Source organism: Rattus norvegicus, chromosome 16 (assembly GCF_036323735.1).
Source record: "Rattus norvegicus strain BN/NHsdMcwi chromosome 16, GRCr8, whole genome shotgun sequence".
Classification (NCBI taxonomy): Eukaryota; Metazoa; Chordata; class Mammalia; order Rodentia; family Muridae; genus Rattus; species Rattus norvegicus.
In genome coordinates, this window is record NC_086034.1 from 25,680,754 (window position 1) to 25,699,938 (window position 19,185).

Genomic DNA, 19,185 nt, shown 5'->3' on the forward strand with positions numbered 1-19,185 from the left:
CAGGTATAGTTAACACATCCTGTCTCTTGAAGGTCTCCCTAGCACCCCTTGCCCCCTTCCCTTCTTCATTCATGTTCATCTCTAAATGTCTGTTTAATATCATCGACCCAGGCTTCTAATCTACAGGGATCTAATGGGGGTCTCCCATGTGTCAAGTTTCTTCAGGTATGAAACAACACCCTCAGTTTCTGGTCTTCTTAGATAGCTATTTCCAAAGTACAACACGATACCAGCATGGGGCACTCTCAGGGAATCCAACAAAATGGTCTGGTCTCATTCTAACACCAAGGGCACAAGTTTCAAGCACAGTTCACAAGTCTTGTCACTTCAGCACCAAGACAGAACCTGTCTCAGATCCTCATGTGCTCATTAGACCTGTCTCTCCTCTCGGGGTTGTCACGAGAAAGTATGTGTGAAATACATGGCGTTAGGCCTGGAGTAGAGCTGATGTTAGAATTATTAAAATTCAGTAACTGACCAGTAAGAGTACAAGACATTCAGAAGCTAACAGCTGTTCCTATGGTTTGGTGTGTCAAAGTTAATTTTCACCCAATTTGTGAACTGACTTCAGCACCAGCACCCTCACCCCAGTTTTCTGTTCTCAGAAAAGCCACCCCAGCAGAGTCCTGAGCCACAGAAATGTATACCAAGTAAAGTCACTTCAGGTCTTGAGTTCAAAGGGAAGCAGGGTCAGGCTGTGGGAAAGGTCACACAGACAAACCTTATTTCTTTTACTTTTCCTTAAAACCACTGAGATAGTCTTTAGTGTTCTCTCAAGTTCCAAACATAATTAGATACTATGTCATTACTATGTTGAATTTATAACGAGAATTTCTGCTCACACTGGGCTAAGCAGCGTTGCAGAGCACAGAAGCCAAACTCTGGGTCTCACCACGTGAGAACATGAACTCAGGCTCTTGGAGGTGTGGAGCTGCCTTCCCTGACAAGCAAAGCTCTGGGCGGCTGGCTCACCGGGGAGTTCTGGCTCAAACATTAGCGCGTCCATCTTCACGAGCCATTTCTTTTCATGGGTCACATACCACAAAGCTGCCCCTTGACTAAAGGAAAGCTCTCCACTGTGCTCAAGGTGACCCTGCCACGTTACTCACATCTCAACTTGGCATCCATTAGGAATGTAACTTAAATATAAACTAAACTATGCGATTTTTATTCCTGTTTGATTAATGAAATATGGACAATAACACTCAAATCACGAAATCATTTTATATTTTTCTTCCAGATTACTGTCATTTATCCAGCATTGTATTTTAAAGGTACTTGCTGTGGCCCATAAAGACTTCTCAACAGGAAATAAATAAATAAAATAAAAAAATAGAAAGCCCTACTGACAGTCTATAAATACATCATTAAATGTATGACACACTAAACTAATGTGAGGTCAGGGCCAATTTGAACACAATGGCCTGAGTGACGCTATTCAAATGACAGTTGATTTGGCAAGAGAATCTATGCCTTCAGTAGTTAAGACCCAAAGTATACACAAGAGTGACCTTTGGAAGAAATAAGAATGCCTGATTTTTAGAAAACATCTGCAAAACAACCTAGTCTATGGCAGCACCTAGAAAGCATAATTCTGTGCGTGCGTGCGTGTGTGTGTGTGTGTGTGTGTGTGTGTGTGTGTGCGCGCGCGCGCGCGCGCGCTCGAGCGATGTGTTTGCTGTGCTGTATGGCTCCAGGGGCCCGGGAGAGTCCACTGAGCCACACTGAATTCCAAAGGTCCTAGGAGAGAGGAGGTCCCCTGCCCTTTGCTGTCTCCGCTCTTTCTCTCCTGGCTTTTCAGAGACTGTAGAGTTCCGTGCCTCAGGTGGGCTCTCGGCAGGCACGGGACAGGCTCCAGTCCAATTTTGCATAAAATGAAAGGTCACCGTGATCTTGCTGTGTAATACTTACCAAAGCATCTCAATACAAACACACCTGAGGTCACGGAAGACATAATCCGTTATGTAAATGTATAAAAACGTCATCCCTCCATTCAACTGTGTTGGAGTTTTGCCCCCTTGCCATATGATTAGAAAAATAAAACAAATGCACCCTACTTGATACTAAGGTTTTTTTCCAAACTTCAAACTTTTAGGATTTTTATTTACAAAATGGATTGACTCTTATTTTGTACAAATTAAAAAACCCGAAGTCTTAAAAATAGAAACAACTCCCTAACTCTTGGGATAACTTTGAAGCAACTAAGGGAGTTAGAACTTGGTGTCTTCCTTCTTCCCCAGCCCTGGTCTGGCAGCGCTTGTCCCAGCTGAGCTGCTGGTGGCCAGGAGGGAGGTCGATCAGGTCAGAGTCTGCAGGAGCAGGATCTTCTCATTAATGCAGAAGCGATGCAGGACCACCATCAGGTTCTCACCACAGCGGGAGACCTGGCGCTCCATGGCCAGGCGGAAGTCCTCCTTCACACCTTTGGTGATGCCTCGAGTGACTGTGTGGTGCCTGAGGTCAGCAAAAGGAAAGAGGAGACTATGGTTCAAAGCAGTACCATGACCTAGTGTTACCTGGGTAGGAATCAACCTGCCTCACAGCTAAGTGCAGTCACGCATTTACACCAAATTTAAAAAGAAAAGCTGCAACCAGGTAACCACTCCTGACCACTCTTCTCAGTCTCAATCCTAGGCAGATAGCTTTCCTGCCCTAGACTGGGTCATTTTACACAGCCAAATGGTAAGTGAAATGTCACCAGCTTCGCCTCTGAGCTCCTGAAGCTCACACAATGCAGTGCCCTGGGGAGCTTAAGATTCCACTTTCACCGGCCTCACTGTACAGGAGACCAGACCAGAGACAACAGCAGGAGGAGGGAAGCATGTCCTAGTCACCAAGGGGCTCTGTGGCAGGCCTTCCTCCATGGCTGCTGGGTGAAGAGAAGCTCAGGCCTCTACACAGCCCTGGGGTCCCTGGGTGCGTGTAGGCCTATGCCCAGGGAGCCAGGGCAGGGCAGGTCCTCTGAGTGCCGTGTCCATCCAGACTCTTGTAGAAAAAGTAGGGCCCTGGGGCCCTGAAACAGAACAGGTCACAGGTTGGAGAGGTGCAGTCACTGCCTGTGAGGCTCAGGAAGAGCAGAGCTATCCGTGTGCTTGCTCACCTGTGGGTGGGTTAGCGGGAGCAAAAGCCAAGAGGTGTCTAACTGTGCCCCAAGAGCCGTGCGTTAGGACGGGAAAGGACAAACAAAACCCCAGAAATAAGGACAACAAAATGAACAGAGGAAAAGAAAAGTCCAGCAAACTCAGTGGACTCAGCCACAAACAGAGGAGTTTGGCTGCTGGTTTGGTAATGTGACAATTTCAGACAAACGAAAGCTACCTCTGTCTCCCCATTCCCTGACTCTCCTCCAAGTCACAAAGTTTTTAAGTAGTGAGAAAACTGAGGCTGTGGCTATCACTCTAGATGCTTGTTCTTCTACACCCCATTATTCTGTAGCAAGTGGGCAGCAGGCACAGCCCCACAGCGTGGCCCCGCAGCGCCGAGGTGAGACTGGCTGTGTAGACTGCTGAAAAGAACCCACTGTGCAATAGCCCGACACTTTAAAGGGCTTTGGGGAGGCAGCAGGGCCACAAGGAAACACAGTTCTGCGTGGACATTTCAAGTCTGGCTGGTTAACTCAGCTGGCTGTCTCTGAGGGTTAGGGTCGGGTCCTGCTGGGCACAGACTGATGCACGCTGCTCCATGGTGCCTTGAGATACTGCTAAGCTGGGTCCCTGGGCTGCAACCCAAAAGTGAGCCAAGTACAAGTTACAATCATCTGCAGGCCATGTGACAGAGGACAAATCCTCCCTGACACTACAAAAGACACAATCAAGTGTCTGCCTGTCATGGTCCAGTGGGATTGTTCCCACACACCAACAGTAACACAACTCTGGATGATGTCAGCTACAGACGTGCTCCACACGCAGTGACTGACTGCGCCGAGCCCTGAGTGTGCAGCATGGAGGTTTGAGTAAGTGCATGGTGTGATGTCCACGCTAGCACGATGCATGGCAGCTGTGTCCCTGGAGTCGAGTGGCACATGGATCTAACTAGGTCGTCTGGCTTAAGAACAGGGGTCTCTAGACTAATAAATGGCATCATTTTAGCTTATTAAATATTGCCAGTTCAGAAAGGAAAGGTCTGAAACTTCAAGGCAGGGAAAGACTGTGTGAATGTCTGTTTAGAGCAAAAAAGAAAGCCCTGATCATTAATATGGAAATCTACAATCTAATCAAAGTTTACTTGTGGCACATGTATGTCAACGTCCTTAAATATTCATGACCCAAACCCTTCCATTTTATCAAAACAGAATCGCAGCTTAGCACTTCCTCTAATACTCACTTATCACTTATCGCTAATACAGTTTTATCAACTTGGTTCCCTCCCCAGATCCATAATGATTTTTATATTCAACACAAACACACTGGTAACTCATGGAAAAAAAATTAAACATGTTACAATATTTACAACCAGATGGTTTGCCGAGGGATGCAGAACAAATTAAAAACAAATAAATAAAGCATGAAAAAGAGCACCGAGGGACAAAGAGCTGAAAACCATGGGCGGGAACATGTGGACGAACAGCACACTATGAGCAGGTGTTTCCACTTGGTACCTGTCAGCAGTCTGTATGCTGGGCTGAAGCACAGGTAAGAATTCCTGCTGCAGTAACCCCATGGGAGGGCTAGAAGGCCTTTAAAAAACAGCAAACAGCAGCATTCAAACACCCACACCAGCTCACCCTGCACTGCAAAAACAACACTCCGGAGAAGATACACGAGACTGGAAGCGGACTGTACAGAAACTTTAACCTCCACAAGCACCTGGCCGTGGTGTGTCTTCAGGGACTGGGAGAAGCTGGGGCCCACCGCACCTGCTGCTGGTGCCAGTCTAGAGGCATCTTGGCTGCTGGTCCCAGAGCTCTGCCCACGTGTGATTTAGATCAGTGAGGAAGAGGGAGCTGAGATGGGAGTGGGGAGGGGAACATCTGAGAAGGTCTGATTCAAAATCCAGCCTCCTTCACTCACTCTTCTCATGCCCAAGCGTCCAGGATACGCCTGGAGACACTGGCTATCCACCTGTGGCAGGACTGAAGCCCTGAGCTGAGAGGCCCTTCAAAAAGGGCTCAGAAGGGCTGGTAATGTTTTCAATAAAGAAAGGGTGAGTTTCAGATTTGGGGGGGAAACAAGGCTGGGAACCATGACTTTGCAGAATTCTGTAATAAAGATTTAGCACATTAGCTGGTTGTCACCCCAGAGAACATCTTTTTTTTTTTTTTTTCCATTTTGAGTCAATCTAATGAAGCTATGGTACTGTGGACAGCATAGGAACATTTCTCTAATTTAACACAAATCAGAATAACATATCTATATAACAAATGAAGAACTTATGCCTCCTTTTGGCCTGGCACCAAGTGCCTGATATTTGTACTGTACCTGCTTGCATCCGAGATGCTACAACTAGGACGGACTCACAACCTTACCCCAAGGGGAGGAGAGGTACACTGCTCACAACATCTCTGCCACTCATCTGGAGGGACCACCCAAAAGGTCTGCAATGGCTTCAGAGAATTTGTTTGGAACCCAAAGGGAAAAGGAATATAGATAGTTTTATTCAAGAGTCTAATCACACCTCAGTCAGTCAAAGCTCTGTCTTATGCAGTTTGATTCTCTTGGTGTCACTTAGGTATAGATTATCTGAAATACAGATTTCAAACTCATATTAAGACCTCACAGAGAACATTCCTACAAGGTCAGATCACTAGTTAACAATCCCTAGTCCTTTGTCCAAGCCAAGTCAACTGTGAATTTTAGGAAGCTTAGCTTCTATAGAAAGTTCAAAGAAATTTTGGTTAGGTTAATCAAGGTGGGAGAGCCTTGGAAAGCAGGATAGATGCCTCCTTGTACAAGTAACTCTTCCAGTGACATTATGTGGGCGACTGCTATGTCCTCACTTGAAATTCCATGTCCTAGGGACTATATGCAGGTTAACACTGCTCAAACCAAGAGAAGGGGAAAGGAGAAAGGCCCAGTACAGTGAGGTCTGAGTTCAACTGTTGAAGTCTGTTGATCATTCCTTCACATTGCCACAGACATTCCCTTAGTTATGTGGCAATCCTCTGCAGATCAACCCTCTTTAGGGAGAGTTTGGCTCTAAGACTATCTGTAGTATGACAACTTGAATGGTGGGTTATTGATGAACTAAAAAGCCTTGCTAAAGATATGCTAGCATAATCAATTTCAGAACCTAGAAGTCCCTACAGAATAGGGGTTACCTGGGGTTCCATATATACAAGCAACCTATTCTTACATATGAATAACAACACTTGGAACCATGCAGTTATATCTGCCACGCTTTGGTTCATAATCAAAGTAGTCAGTGGACTAGGGGAAGGGACAATGTCTAGGACAACTCAATTTAGCATCCTAATCTACAAAGGTCCCCGTATACTCCTGAACATTTCCTTAGCTCTTCATTGGAACTGTTTAAGGCATGTGATATCATTTATAGGATGGGGAGGGGAGCCCCCAGTCTTCTTTCTACTCTATAGGACAGATCTACTGGGCCCTACTCCTGCAAGGGCACACTAAGGAAGGGATGCTCGCTATGGGCCAAATCCAACATAAGCATTTCTTACCTCTCTCCTCCAACACCCCTAAGACTCTACGAAGACCGAGCAAAGTAAGGACTTCTGCTTTCAATAATTAAATACTTGTTTCTGCCGAAACTGAGGGACAAAGCAGGTCTCCAGACTCAGCAATGCATTCTTCCTGCTCTGGGATCAGTCTCTTGGTGTGTCTCTGACACTGACTTACAGACACACTGAGTATGTGGGAAGCGAAGAGGGAAGTGTGCACATGGCTTTTTCAGGAGAGAAGATCTATTAGCCAACTGCAGTGTGGACTGAGGAGAGAAGCCGGATTTATGAGCTATTTACACATCACGAGTGGTCACTAACTTGATGTCTTCAGCTAAGATAACCTGGGGTTTCTGTAGTAGCTTAAGGGTTCAGGGCGCACTGGGGATGCACTTCCACAATCGTTTTTGGAGAACAGGTGTGTTTTGGAGGCACTAGAACCAGCTAATTCACTTTGTACTGCACAAGCAATGAGGAAGCTCAGAAAAGCTTAAGACAGTTTCTAAATAAAACCTGTAGATTCCCCCAAGCCAGTATGTCAGGCATAGCCTCTTTCAATTAAATCACTTTATGTCTGATCCAAAATGAATACTAAATTTCGGAAAGGAAAAGACATATAGAAATTGCTGTCTAGTAAACAATTTCAAAAGTAACAAAAATATCCCAATTTCATCAACTTTCCCCCAGAAATGTAGCTAAGAAATGCACGTTTTAAAAACACCCAGAACAAGTGGACCCTTGAACTGAGACCAGCTTGGAATCCTTCCCTTTACATTTCTGAAAGGCACAGAAATTTACAAGTCAGTCATGCAGCACTTGAACGGTGAACACAGCCCCGAAGAGCAAAGGATCATCTGCTTACTTGATCAGCATTCCTTGATTTGGGAGTAATTCCAGATGAATCTTCCCTCCTTCCTGGGTTCTTAAATAAGCAAATTCCTCCAGCATATCAATGTCTGCAGGCCACAGTCAGGTCAACCAACAGGTAACACGGTGCCTTGTTCTCCCAGGTGAAGAAACAGCTCTCAACAGACAAAGAGCCTGCTTATCACCACCCAACTCAGAACCATAGTCAGTTCCTGACCCAGACGCTGACTTTTACATTAATCAAACTGCCCTGTGAAAACGAACTCACTGCACGAGATCTGCCGGGCTGGATGGTAACATCACATGTGACATGTGCGAGACCCATGTCCTGCATGGACTGCATGTGCTCAAGCTTCAGACCCATTGGACTAGAAAGCACTAGCACACGGTTTTCCCAGACAGGGAATTAAACAGATCCCACATGGCCACAAAAGCAATTTCTTAGTAAGAAATTATAAGAGATAGCAGATAGTAGGAGTTGGGAGGGATGGTCTGGCTGACAGAGTATGAGTTAGACAAAGATTATTTCCTCAGACCCAGCAGACAAGGTCTTTCAGATGTCTGAGAATCCAGAGAATTCCATACACAATGCTAGACGATGCATTCTTCTGGGTAAAGTTATGTAACTTTCATTAGTCTTAAAAAAAATAATAATAAAAACTGATGATCAGGCACTGGGACATAGTACACATATCCTGCAACTTGAGAATGTACTATGAAAAGCAAAGAAATGAAGGCCACCAAACCAGTGTGCACCCTGCATTCAAAGGTTGTCCTTCCCCTTACAAACATGAGGTCAAGTGCTGCCCAAGCCACGGAACAACTCTGCCTCATTAGTGACCTTTGGCAGGCAGCTGTGACAGTGCAGGCCAGTGCTAACATCTGATCCTAGGGGCAGCCTCTGTCCCACGAGAGGCCACAGGGGACATTTACTCCACAGATAAAGAACAAAGTCTATGCTAAACCAACTGCTCTGGGCTGGCCAAGAACTCAGGCTACTTGAACCGTGGGCATCTTGGCTGCTTTCTGTCCTGCTCCTTGAACTATAGCTTTGAAACTTCATTTGACTTTTACAAAGCAACTGCCACAGCTCCATTTCTAATCCCCCCTCCCCCCTCCCCTTCCTCTCCCCCTCCTCTCCCTACAAATAGTAAAAGGAGAATAGATCATAGTGTATGATGTCCTTGTGCTAAACATTCAGAAGCAATAGTGCTTCGTCCAGAGGAAGGATACTTGTAACATAGCTGAAGAAGTTCTCATACTGGAAATTTCCTTGCTGGCAAATCTTACTGATGGCTTTCAGGAAAAGGTTCTCTCCCCGTGGCCACTCCTGTTGGAGCAGGACAATCACATGGCCCAGTGCCATGTCGTCTCTGTTGTCTGTAAAAGCTCTCAGCTGCAAGACAAAGTTTTATATAGAAGAAATAAATCCAGGAAATATAGGCCATATCAAATATCACCTCCTAAAAAGGGGCGCCACATGCCAGTATATGCTATAAACCATTATTAATGAGACAATAAAACTGTTGTTGTTGGGCACTATATTCTTCTAAGGAGGGTGGATTCTAAAGAAGCCCCCAGGCTCTGAGGCTGCACACAGGTGACAAGACATGAACAGGTAAACTGGGAGTTTTTGAGTTTGAGAATCAGAGATAAGGAAGGTTAAGGATTCCTACAGTGAAGAGAATAGGAATTTTCTGTTACTGTCCAATATATTTGCGACAGGGTCTCAGGTATCATAGGCCGGCCCTACATCTGCTAGCTAGCTGAGGACATGTTTATCTTTGGATCTTTCTGAGTCCACTTCCCAAGTGCTGGGATTATGGTTGTGCACCACTATGCCCAGTATATGCAGTGCCAGGAACTGAATCCAGGGTCAAGCACTCTATCAACTGAGCCTTCTCCTCATCCTTAGAGACATCGTTTAAGGGGGACAATATGAGTGGAAAGATGGGCAAGAAGCCATCACAGAAGGGCTGGAGATGGCAGAGCTGGGAAGAAGGGAGGATGGCAAGCAGTAAAGTGTAAGCTACAGACAGGCCCAAAGGTTTGCTTGACATGGGCAGCTGCACAAAGTCACACTCCAGAGGGCCTCTCAGGCTCCAGGTAGCTATAGTGCTGGTTAGTGTGGGACTACTGCACAAGGCAGGGCTGCACAGTTGCCTTTAGCACAGAAGCCTACTGAAATGGCTACACCACGACCCCAAGGCTCTATCCCACTTTAGCCAAGGGTTGTGGTATTTTTAAGAGTCTTGGAGCTTTTCCAGTGTGCTACTGGGCTTCTGATGGTGCTGATCCTCATCTCTAAAAGAATTAACTCCTCATATATGGGCAGCCCCAATACTTATATTGCCTCCTTCTGTAGTTAATACATTCTGACATACACAACATCAAGGTTTACCATCACAGGGAAGGGAATTTGTCTGCCTGCCCTACTATTTCTTACCCAACCATTTGTCAAGGACGTGGCTTACTTTCTACTCACCTTTGTCTAGTGCGGTTGAATCAAAACAGAAACAAAACCAAAACTCACTTGTTAATTCCTAGCCCACGAGCTTTTCCCATTTGCCTTGTAAAAGGACAACACAGTATGAATGAAGGCCTTAAATCACGCCAGTTCGTTCATCAGGAGCATTCAGAGGGACTGTGCTTCCTGCGAATCCCATTTCAAGCTCACCTTAAAGCAGGCCAGCATCAAGTGCAAGCAGTACGGCATAATAGCCTTGCTGGTACAGGGCAGAAGCTTCAGATCCAAACCTGCCGCAAGACCAGATGTCAGTGAACGCTACCACCAAAGACAGCGGTTCTGACCACCGTGTTTTACATGTCCCTCAATAGGATAACCAGTCACAGAATTAGAGAGATAGCGACAACTGTTCATTTTGTAATCATGACATTGGATTCTGATCTCTATAGAGTTCATTTCTCAATTTTCTTTCCTACTCTGTCAAATAATTACTATACTTCAAATCTGTACAATGTTATATAAAGGGAATCTTACGAACTCAATGTGCTTGTCACTCAGCTTCTGTGTGTGTATAAATACTTGGTCTGCGTACATGTGCACCACATGTGTTCAGTACCTGTGGAGGTCAGAGACGGTGTTGGATCTCCTGGAGCTGGCTTTGCAGATAACTTACAAGCTGCCCTGGAGGTGCTGGGAACATAACCTAGGTCCAAGAGTACTGAGCCATCTCTCCAGCCTGGTCTCTCAGTTTTACAAAATGCTAACATCTGGCTTTAATTTTTCAAGATTTTAATACAAATACAAATATAAAACCGTAGGGGATTCTTATATGGCCTTGATATCACCCTCATTTCCTGCTCCAGGTGTAGACACAATTCCTAGTGTGGCGACTATTCTATGCAATGTGCATGTTCCTGCAACTCCTATGTAACCTGGATGCTTCTGCACATTTGTAATTACAAACAACACACAAAAACGTCTGGCATGTTTTCAGTCTACTATGTCAAATGGTATCATAACGTATGTACCTTCTGCAAACTGGCTTCTGTATTCTACCCTCTGTGTTTCAGGTTTGTCTATGAGGAATTTCCAGGGTTACTAGGTATTCTGTTGTTTATACATACATGAAAGGGAGTCATTCAGTCACAGATTCCACAGCTGGCTCATGGGAGTTCTGTGTTCTCACTATTAAACACAATGTTTGATCAAACGCCTTTATACACGACTTCATGTGTACGTGTAGGAAAAACTTTAAGCAATGACTTTCAAATCAAGATCTCAATCTTTTTCATTATGGCCCGTGCTCTTTATCTCTTAAATCTTCCTCTCCTCAAGAGGCAAGAAGTAGCTAGAAGGAGATGTCTTTTTATACGTAGGGATTCTCTCTAACACATGATAGATCTAAAATGAAACATGCATCATTTTCAGTATTTATCCTTTGAACTAGAGGGGGGATATTCCAGCAAAAAGAATTTTTCTTTGGAACTCATGACCCAGCCTGGAAACACTGATGTAAGGCAACGGCTAGGGATGAGGTTCAGAGCAGGGTAACGAGGTGAGACACTCATCCTGGCAAAGCTGACAGCTCCCTATTTACTCACTTTCCGAAGCGCAGGGACCATGTGTTCCGTCACCCTCACTCAGGAGCAGTGCTGAACAGTCCTGGTTTCTGCAGTCCAGTTCATGCAGAACCACGCCAGTCTCAAATGCTCAGCTTTGCAAACAGTCTGTGTCCAATTGCAGCTGTTTCTGTTGACCTACTGTCCATACTTTACTTCTTCTCAGACAGACTGGCTGGTTTTTATTGACCTGAAGGATCTTACTGAAACTTCCAGATGCCACATTTTTATTGTCTTTAGTTGCTACATAATCTTGTGTCAGTCCCTGCCTTACCTTCTCATTCTGACCAGTCTCCTGGTGGCATTTTAAGTTTACTAACATCTCCTGACACTGTGCTCTTTGTAACCTAGGTCCTTCTCTAGCTAGAAGGCATGAAGATTTTCTTTCATAATTACTTCTAAAAGTTTGTAAGTTTTAATTCACATGTAAAATTTAGAACTGAAAATATCGCTGTGTAGTCTGAAGGTGGGGGGTCTCTTATTTTGCCTTTTACGCCCACTGAACCATAATAAAACCTTATCTTCAGCTTTCTGTTCAGTTCCATTATTCCACACCTCTGTCAATGCTACCCCACTACAGCTTTACAGTTGTGATCCTGATGTCAGGCTGAGCCAAGGCTACCAGTCACTTGTGTTTCTGTTCTAGAGATAGCTGGTAGCGATAGTCAGAGGGACAGACTGCTTCAAATGTATTCCAAGGCCCTTCCTCCAGCCCTCTCCCAACTCAGTCACTTTGCTCTCTTCACTGAGAATCTTTCGACCTGTCTGACTGTCTACTTCTCCTTTTTAAAGATTTATTTATGCATTTAATATACATGACTGTGGTATCATCATGCACCCAGAAGAGGGCATCAGATCCCTCTTCAGATGGCTGTGAGCCACCGTGTAGTTTCTAGGAATTGAACTCAGGACCCTGGCAGAGGTCAGAGCTCTTAACTATGAGCCATCTCTGCAGTCCGCTGGTTATTTCTTGATCCGCTTTTCCTTTGCCTATATTTTGCGCCCACTGTCTTACTAATTATAGTTACATGATAAATCTTGTGACCAGCTGACAATGGCTTCTTTTTGTTTTTCACTATTCTGAATTGTACTTCCACATATACAAAATTTCAACGTTTATACTCAAAGTTCTTACTTTTAAAAAGTGCCTGTTGGGGTTTTGGTTGGGATCACAGGGAATCTATGAATCCACTTGGGGGAGAAACAGCACTTTACCAGGACCGAGTCTTCTGATAAGCAACCACAGGGCGTCATCCAAAGGCTGCTCTCCTTCCTCTCAGAAGTGTCTCATATTCAGTGTGCAGGACCTTCGTGTCTCTCAATCTACATACTCGATTTTTTTAAACATCATTCAACTCCTAACCAAACATGTCCATTTTCTAAAAGCTTCGCAGCATGCACAAATTTAATTGCTTTCCATATTGAAATGTTTTAGAAATTTTACTTATTAATTTTGGGAGCTTTCAGAAGGTCCTCTAGGCTTTTCTACAAACAAAAGCAAATGTGTGCTGTGAATTACGAAGGGAGTATCATGGAGAGTCTTTTATTTAATTTTTGAGTTAAGGTCTGATTTTAACCTTGGCTGGCCTGGAACTTGCTATGTAGAACAGGCTGGCCCAGCTCTGACTCTTGAGCACTGAGATTAAAAGTGTGCACCATTATATACAGCTTGGTAACCCTGTAAAACTTCTATGTCGTCATTCTTCTTTGTTGCCTGAGCATGGGCTAGAACTTACTGCCAGGTGACCTGTAGTGGTGAGAAACAAACCTCTGTATGGAAGGAAGCATTCCAAGTTTTACAGTTAAAGGTGGCACCGAGACGTTTCCTCCTCTGCCTAGTCTGCTAAAACTAACTTGTGCTCATCGAGAACTTTCCGACTACATCTAGGACTTTTAATTTCTTGGCATAAAGTTGTTCACAGCTTGTTCCCTCACTGTTCTTCTGATGTAACCAGGGCATGTTGTGGTACTGCCTTTTTATACCTGATATTGATAATTTGTGGACACCATCTTCTGGATCAATCTTGTTAGAATGCTAGTAATTTTATGCATCTTTTCACAGAAATAGCTTGATTTTCCTCTTTTTTTATTGTGTTGGCTCTGCTCTAGTTATCATTTCCCTCTTCTACTTTCTCTATATTTAACTTACATATGTACTTCTTAGGCGCAAATTTATACTGTTAGCTACATATTAGTTTTTTCAAGCATTATGGAATCAGGTCCCCAGAGGAATCCAGTGACAGCCCAAGGGACATGCCAATTAGTCCCCTAAGCTTTGCCAGTGCTAAGCAGCACAGGAAAGCTGTCATGAAGTGGAAGTCAGGTTTGTAAACGACAGGACAAAGCCCTGAGTTTTCCACACACTGTGGGTGACCTCACTAGGAACTGTGAGACGTCTCAGCACAGGCCCTCAAACTGTGCGGAAACCCTGTGGACCAGGAGTAAGGCCTCACCGCACATTGTACCTTTTCTACACTTGGGCTTTACTTTGGACGGCTCTTCCTGCGACTTCCCTCCATCCTGTATGGGGAGCACCATGTAGCACATCAGATCCAGGACCTTCTCACATGTCATCTGCAGGAGACAAGGCCACAGGTACTAACTAACCCCAAGTGCTAAACTGAAACCAGTAAGTTCGACTGCAAACATCTACAGCAAAGAGGCAGCACTTTGTGCGCATGGAGGTTTGTCCTCCATGACCACTGTTCAGGGGTCACCAGTGAGTGCAGAGAAAGCAGTCAGATCAAGTCTATGAAATGGAGGGAACAATAATCTATTCTTCACTGTTAAAAAATACCCTTTGTATATACTGATAAACAAATATATTGCCTATCTCTAAACTACGTAGCAGTTTGAACACATGATGCCTTGTGTCAAAACTTAGAACAATGAATAAATAATACCAAAGCCCAATTTTAGGGACATTATACTATAGAAACACCAAGTAAAACAAGATCACTGTGATTTTCAGCAGCAAATTAACCAACAGGGATGCGTGGTAAAATCAAACTCAAGGAAGCACTGGCCTGAAAATCAGGGGAAAAACCTCAGGGTGCTATAGAGCCTTTGAGGGTGCGGCTGAGCCTCCCAGTACTTACTCTGTACTCCCCCAGAGCAAAGTGACATGTTGCCAGTTGGATGAGCGCCCTCTGGTGTTCTAAAGTCCCCTGTCCTGTGATCTGTGGCTGGGAAAGGGATCCTTGGAGAGCTGCTAAGTGATGCAGACTGGCTATTGCCTTCTTATACTGACCCTTGGAAAGACACAAAGGCAGAAAGCATTGACATTAAAACACACACACACACACACACACACACACACACACACACACACACACACACACACACACCCCTGAGTTTACTATGCAAGAAGCAGCAAGCATATGTAAAGCACTTACATGACCATCTCTGGAGGAGAGGGAGATTTAGCCAGAGAATCTAATTAACGTAAGATGAAGTTTAGAAGCAGCCATCCCTAGGAATCCTCAGATTAGCTCCAGGAATCCCAAGGACACCAAGATATGCTCACGTCCCTAATATAAGATACCAAAGTGTTTGCATATAACCTGTATATGCCCTCATATACACTTGCAATCACCACTAGTTTACTAGTTAAAATAAATGCTACACTATAAAATAATGACAAGGTGAAAGGCTGCACAGGTTTCAGAGAGCCACAATCTGTTGTTCAAACATTATATCCACACTTGGTTTAACGTGCAGGTGCTGACCTACAATACTGAGAGCGAACTGTACAAAGACTTCTTGAACTCTTAAAGTAAATAAAGTAACAAACTAGGCTAGAGGATAGCTCGGCTAGTAAAGTGTTTACACCAGAGGCATGGAGACCTGAGTTTGATCCCTAGAATGGGAGTGGAAAAGGTGATCATGGTTGCATGCATTCAAGAGGAAGAGACAGGTGGCTTCCTGGGTCTTGCGGAGCCCTGGGCCAGTAAAAGATCCTGTCTCAAAATCAAGATGCAAGTCCTTGAGGAAGATAACAGCCACGGTTGTTTTCTGCTTTCCACACGAAGGCATGAATGCACACACTAACTAGCACAGACTTTCTAATGAAGCACCTTTCAGATACACCATTTCTACAGAACCGGCTCATTACTTCTTACGAAGGACAGAAGCAGCAAGCTGTCCATGTCAGCATCTGGGAAGCAACTGTCTACTCTCCCCACTCTGGAAGCTACAGGAAGTGCAGCAGGCTGGACGGTGGCAGAGCAGAGGGAAGGCTTGAGAAGGTAGGTCATCTTCTAGTGAAGTAAAACTATTTGGGTAACCCTTACTCAGACAAACAAACACTATGTGCTCTCTCCCATATGCGGTATAAGTGCAGCCAGAGGTCATTAGACTAGAAGGGGACCATGAGTAAGGGAAAGAAGAGCTGAGGGAGGGAGGAAGGGTAACAGAGCTTTGTGGTGATGGAGGTGGATGGGCACAAAGGGGCAGGTGGGCGGTGGAAGAGCAACGTAAACAAATTCTATTTAAATGTCATAAGGAACCTAAGGTTCTGTAAGGTGTTTAAAAATGGGAAAACATTAGTTACAAACACTGAGAATTATTTATGCTATCTTCAATGTGCAGGAGGGCGGAGACTAATATGTGTGGGGGAGTTCTTGCTTCTATACCCAGGGACAACAGGAACATGACTGAACACATAAGTCACCAAGAAGGTGTCACTGGGAGACACTGGACATGAACGTGGACTATAATCTCACAACCATGAATACTCCAGGATGAGAAGCAGTGGGTTAGCCATAGGGAAGCAGAGTGCACCCCTTGTACTACGACCAGCTTGCAGCATCCCCACCACACACAGACAGAGCAGCGGGAAATGCCTGCCACCCTACCTGGTAGATGATCATATCTGTGAGGAAGATTCTCAGCCATAGCCAGGTGTCTGTCTTCCAAGCCAAACAAATTCTTGTAAATTCTGTGAGAATCCAAAAGTACATTCACCGAAACTGGTAAACACAGAGGGGAAACAACAAAGGGAAAACACACGCGCACACACACACACACACACACTCTCTACTAAGAGATGGATGGTTCCTCTTACCACTGCTCTAGACTTTCTTTCTGGTAGGCAGTAAAGCCAGGGACACTTCTCACTGACATGCAAGGTCTCCTTTTTCACACAGTATACTGAGGTGTGTGTGTGCACCATAGCGCAGGTAGGGAGAACACAGCAGCAAGAGTGGGTTCTCTCCTTTCACCTTACAGGGCCCAGGTCATCAGGCCAGTTGGTGCTCACCTTTATGCACTGACCACCCCACAGGGTTTCTATACACCAGCATTCGTAGGCATGTATTATATGCCAAGAAGTGTCCTTCCCGCACATCCCCCATGCACCTTGTTTTGTTTTCTAAGACAATGTCTTAGGTAGTTGCACTAGCCCATTTGTCTTTGATTGATTTGTGACTAAAGGAAATTTCCACATATCCACAATAATAAAGACAACAAAAGACACTGAGGCTATATCTCCTTAGAAAATACAATACAATAGGGACACCTGGCCTAACAGGAAATTAATGAGCCCCATTTTCATAGGAAAGCAAAAACTATTGGCTAGCAAACCTATACTCAGGATGACCTCTGTGAGTTCAAGGCCAGCCTGGTCTACATAGCAAGTTCCAGGCCAGCCAGAGCTGCATAGTGAGGCTCTGTCTCAAGAAAGATAATAGGCTTTCCCCGCTTCTCCAAGGTAATGGTGCTGACGGCAGACAAAACCCACACTGCCTTCTGCACTGCTGAACACAGGCAGCTTAGGGAGAAGGGGCAGAGCATGAAGTAGATGGGAGTGATAAACACAGGGAGAAACCAAACACCATCCTTCCCACTCTGCCCCAACCCCAACGGTAACACTCGGTTTAGTACAGGCTCAGAGATAAGTGGGTCCCTGAAGAGTAGTTGATCAATTCCCTGACCAAGTGAACCTATGAAACGAGTGAATGCCCAGACCAGGTTCAGAGCCGTGAGAGCTGGCATTAAGAGTCTGATGACAACTAGCACACACTCACCTTTGTCAAGGAATTCCAGAGAGTAGAGTAACTCCCAGCTCTCCCTGGCCAGTTTGAAGCTCTCCAGCACTTCGATGGAGTTGCTGAGGTCAGCCTTACTGACAACAATGTGCCGATTTCTGCCTTTCGCTGAACACTCTTCGTCATCTGAGCTCTGCTTGTGGGATGGGAAGAGTGTGCTTCATTGATTAAGTGCAATCCTAAACTGAAACATTTACTCTTCCTTTTGAACACTTTCTACAGCTTTTATATCAAAGGACAGTACATGAGCACAGCCGTTCTAAATTAACACTGATTTCTGATGACCCATGTATAATTTTCATCTTGACATTCTCATGTACTCAAGGTGTACCTTTAAAATTAAGTTTGTTGGTTTCTGAAGAGAAAATCCTATAAATGCAAACACATCGATTTAATCACAGTCAAATCAAAGCGACTCTTACACTGAGGATGCGTAAGTGGCGCTCGCCACAGTTTCCTTCTCTTAATGTGACATTAATTAATTTGGTTCCTCACAACGGTCTGTCGCACAGCAGATAAACTGACGTCCAGCTCCTCCCCACGCGTGCCCCTCTCGCTCTGCACCTATGTCCCGGCCCACAGCCATGCCACCTTCAGCTCCGCTGTGAGGCGTGAGTTTGGCATTTGCATGTGTCCACTCGGGAATGTCCTCTTTGATTTATAGGAAAGATTTCTACTCCCCATTTCATATCACACACAAGCGAGAACTGCAGAGAGAGGCCACTATCACAAATGTCACCGGGCATGGCTAGCTGTGCTGCCACAACAGTCAAGGTCAAACAGGTTACTGAGCTTCACGCTGTTAAAAATGTCTTCAGGCAGCTGTTCTACCAAATCAATCGCTTTACCAGGTCACTAGCCAGCTAAATGGTCCCTAGCTTTTTACCACACCAAGATCATCAGAGTGCGCACAGAGGTTTCAGTGAAGCAGTTTATTCCCCAGCTGATATCACATAAGACCCCTTCTCGCTTGGGTGCTCCCTTTCTTTAAAAATTAAAAAAGCCATACATACATATTTTCATTATTTTTAATTATGTGTAGGTGCATGTGAGTGCGTGCTTGAGTGCAGGTGCTCTCAGAGGCCAAGAGTGAGCTGGAGTTACAGATGGCTGTGAGTCACCTGATGTGGGTGGTGGGACTGAAGTCCCCTGGAAGAGCAGCAATACTATTAACCACTGAGCCATGCCTTCAGTCCCACGTGTGTCCTCTAAAGGCCTTCAGACTTCAGTGTCCTGCTGCTCCTTGTACCTGGAGAATCTATCCTATCATACTTGTCCACTTCAGAAACACATACACACATACACACACACACACACACACACACACACACACACACACACACACACACTTTTCACAAACAAAATCTAACCGCTGGCCATCCTATTTCATCAGAGTTCTGTTCCACAGCAAATAGTGGTGAACAAAGATGCTATGTACTATCATAAATAGTGAATTCTACAGTGTGCAACAGGTGAAAGACAGTTCTGCTTCCAAACTAGGTCAGACACTTATGAAAGAACCCTGATCCTGAGGGAAGACAGCACAGCATTCTGAAAAGCATGAGA

At 44.9% G+C, this 19,185-nt stretch overlaps 1 protein-coding gene across 11 annotated transcripts in view; it reads right to left on the bottom strand.

Annotated features, from left to right (window-relative positions):
- Positions 1-2,064: 2,064 nt before the first annotated feature.
- Positions 2,065-19,185, bottom strand: part of Ints10 (integrator complex subunit 10) — a 53,023-nt gene continuing 35,902 nt past the window's right edge. For 2 of the 11 annotated variants that reach the window (XM_039094348.2, XM_039094357.2), the window contains 10 exons: positions 17,599-17,755; positions 16,429-16,511; positions 14,671-14,823; positions 14,038-14,146; positions 10,164-10,243; positions 8,720-8,882; positions 7,482-7,575; positions 5,465-5,542; positions 4,598-4,675; positions 2,070-2,454 (listed from right to left, as the gene is read on the bottom strand). In XM_039094348.2, coding sequence (XP_038950276.1) covers positions 2,298-2,454; positions 4,598-4,675; positions 5,465-5,542; positions 7,482-7,575; positions 8,720-8,882; positions 10,164-10,243; positions 14,038-14,146; positions 14,671-14,823; positions 16,429-16,511; positions 17,599-17,755 — 1,152 coding nt within the window. In that variant the 3' untranslated portion in view covers positions 2,070-2,297. Of the gene's footprint in view, positions 2,455-4,597; positions 4,676-5,464; positions 5,543-7,481; positions 7,576-8,719; positions 8,883-10,163; positions 10,244-14,037; positions 14,147-14,670; positions 14,824-16,428; positions 16,512-17,598; positions 17,756-19,185 lie in introns of those variants that run through there. The other 9 variants (XM_039094349.2, XM_039094352.2, XM_039094353.2 and 6 more) reach the window with 9 other exon arrangements.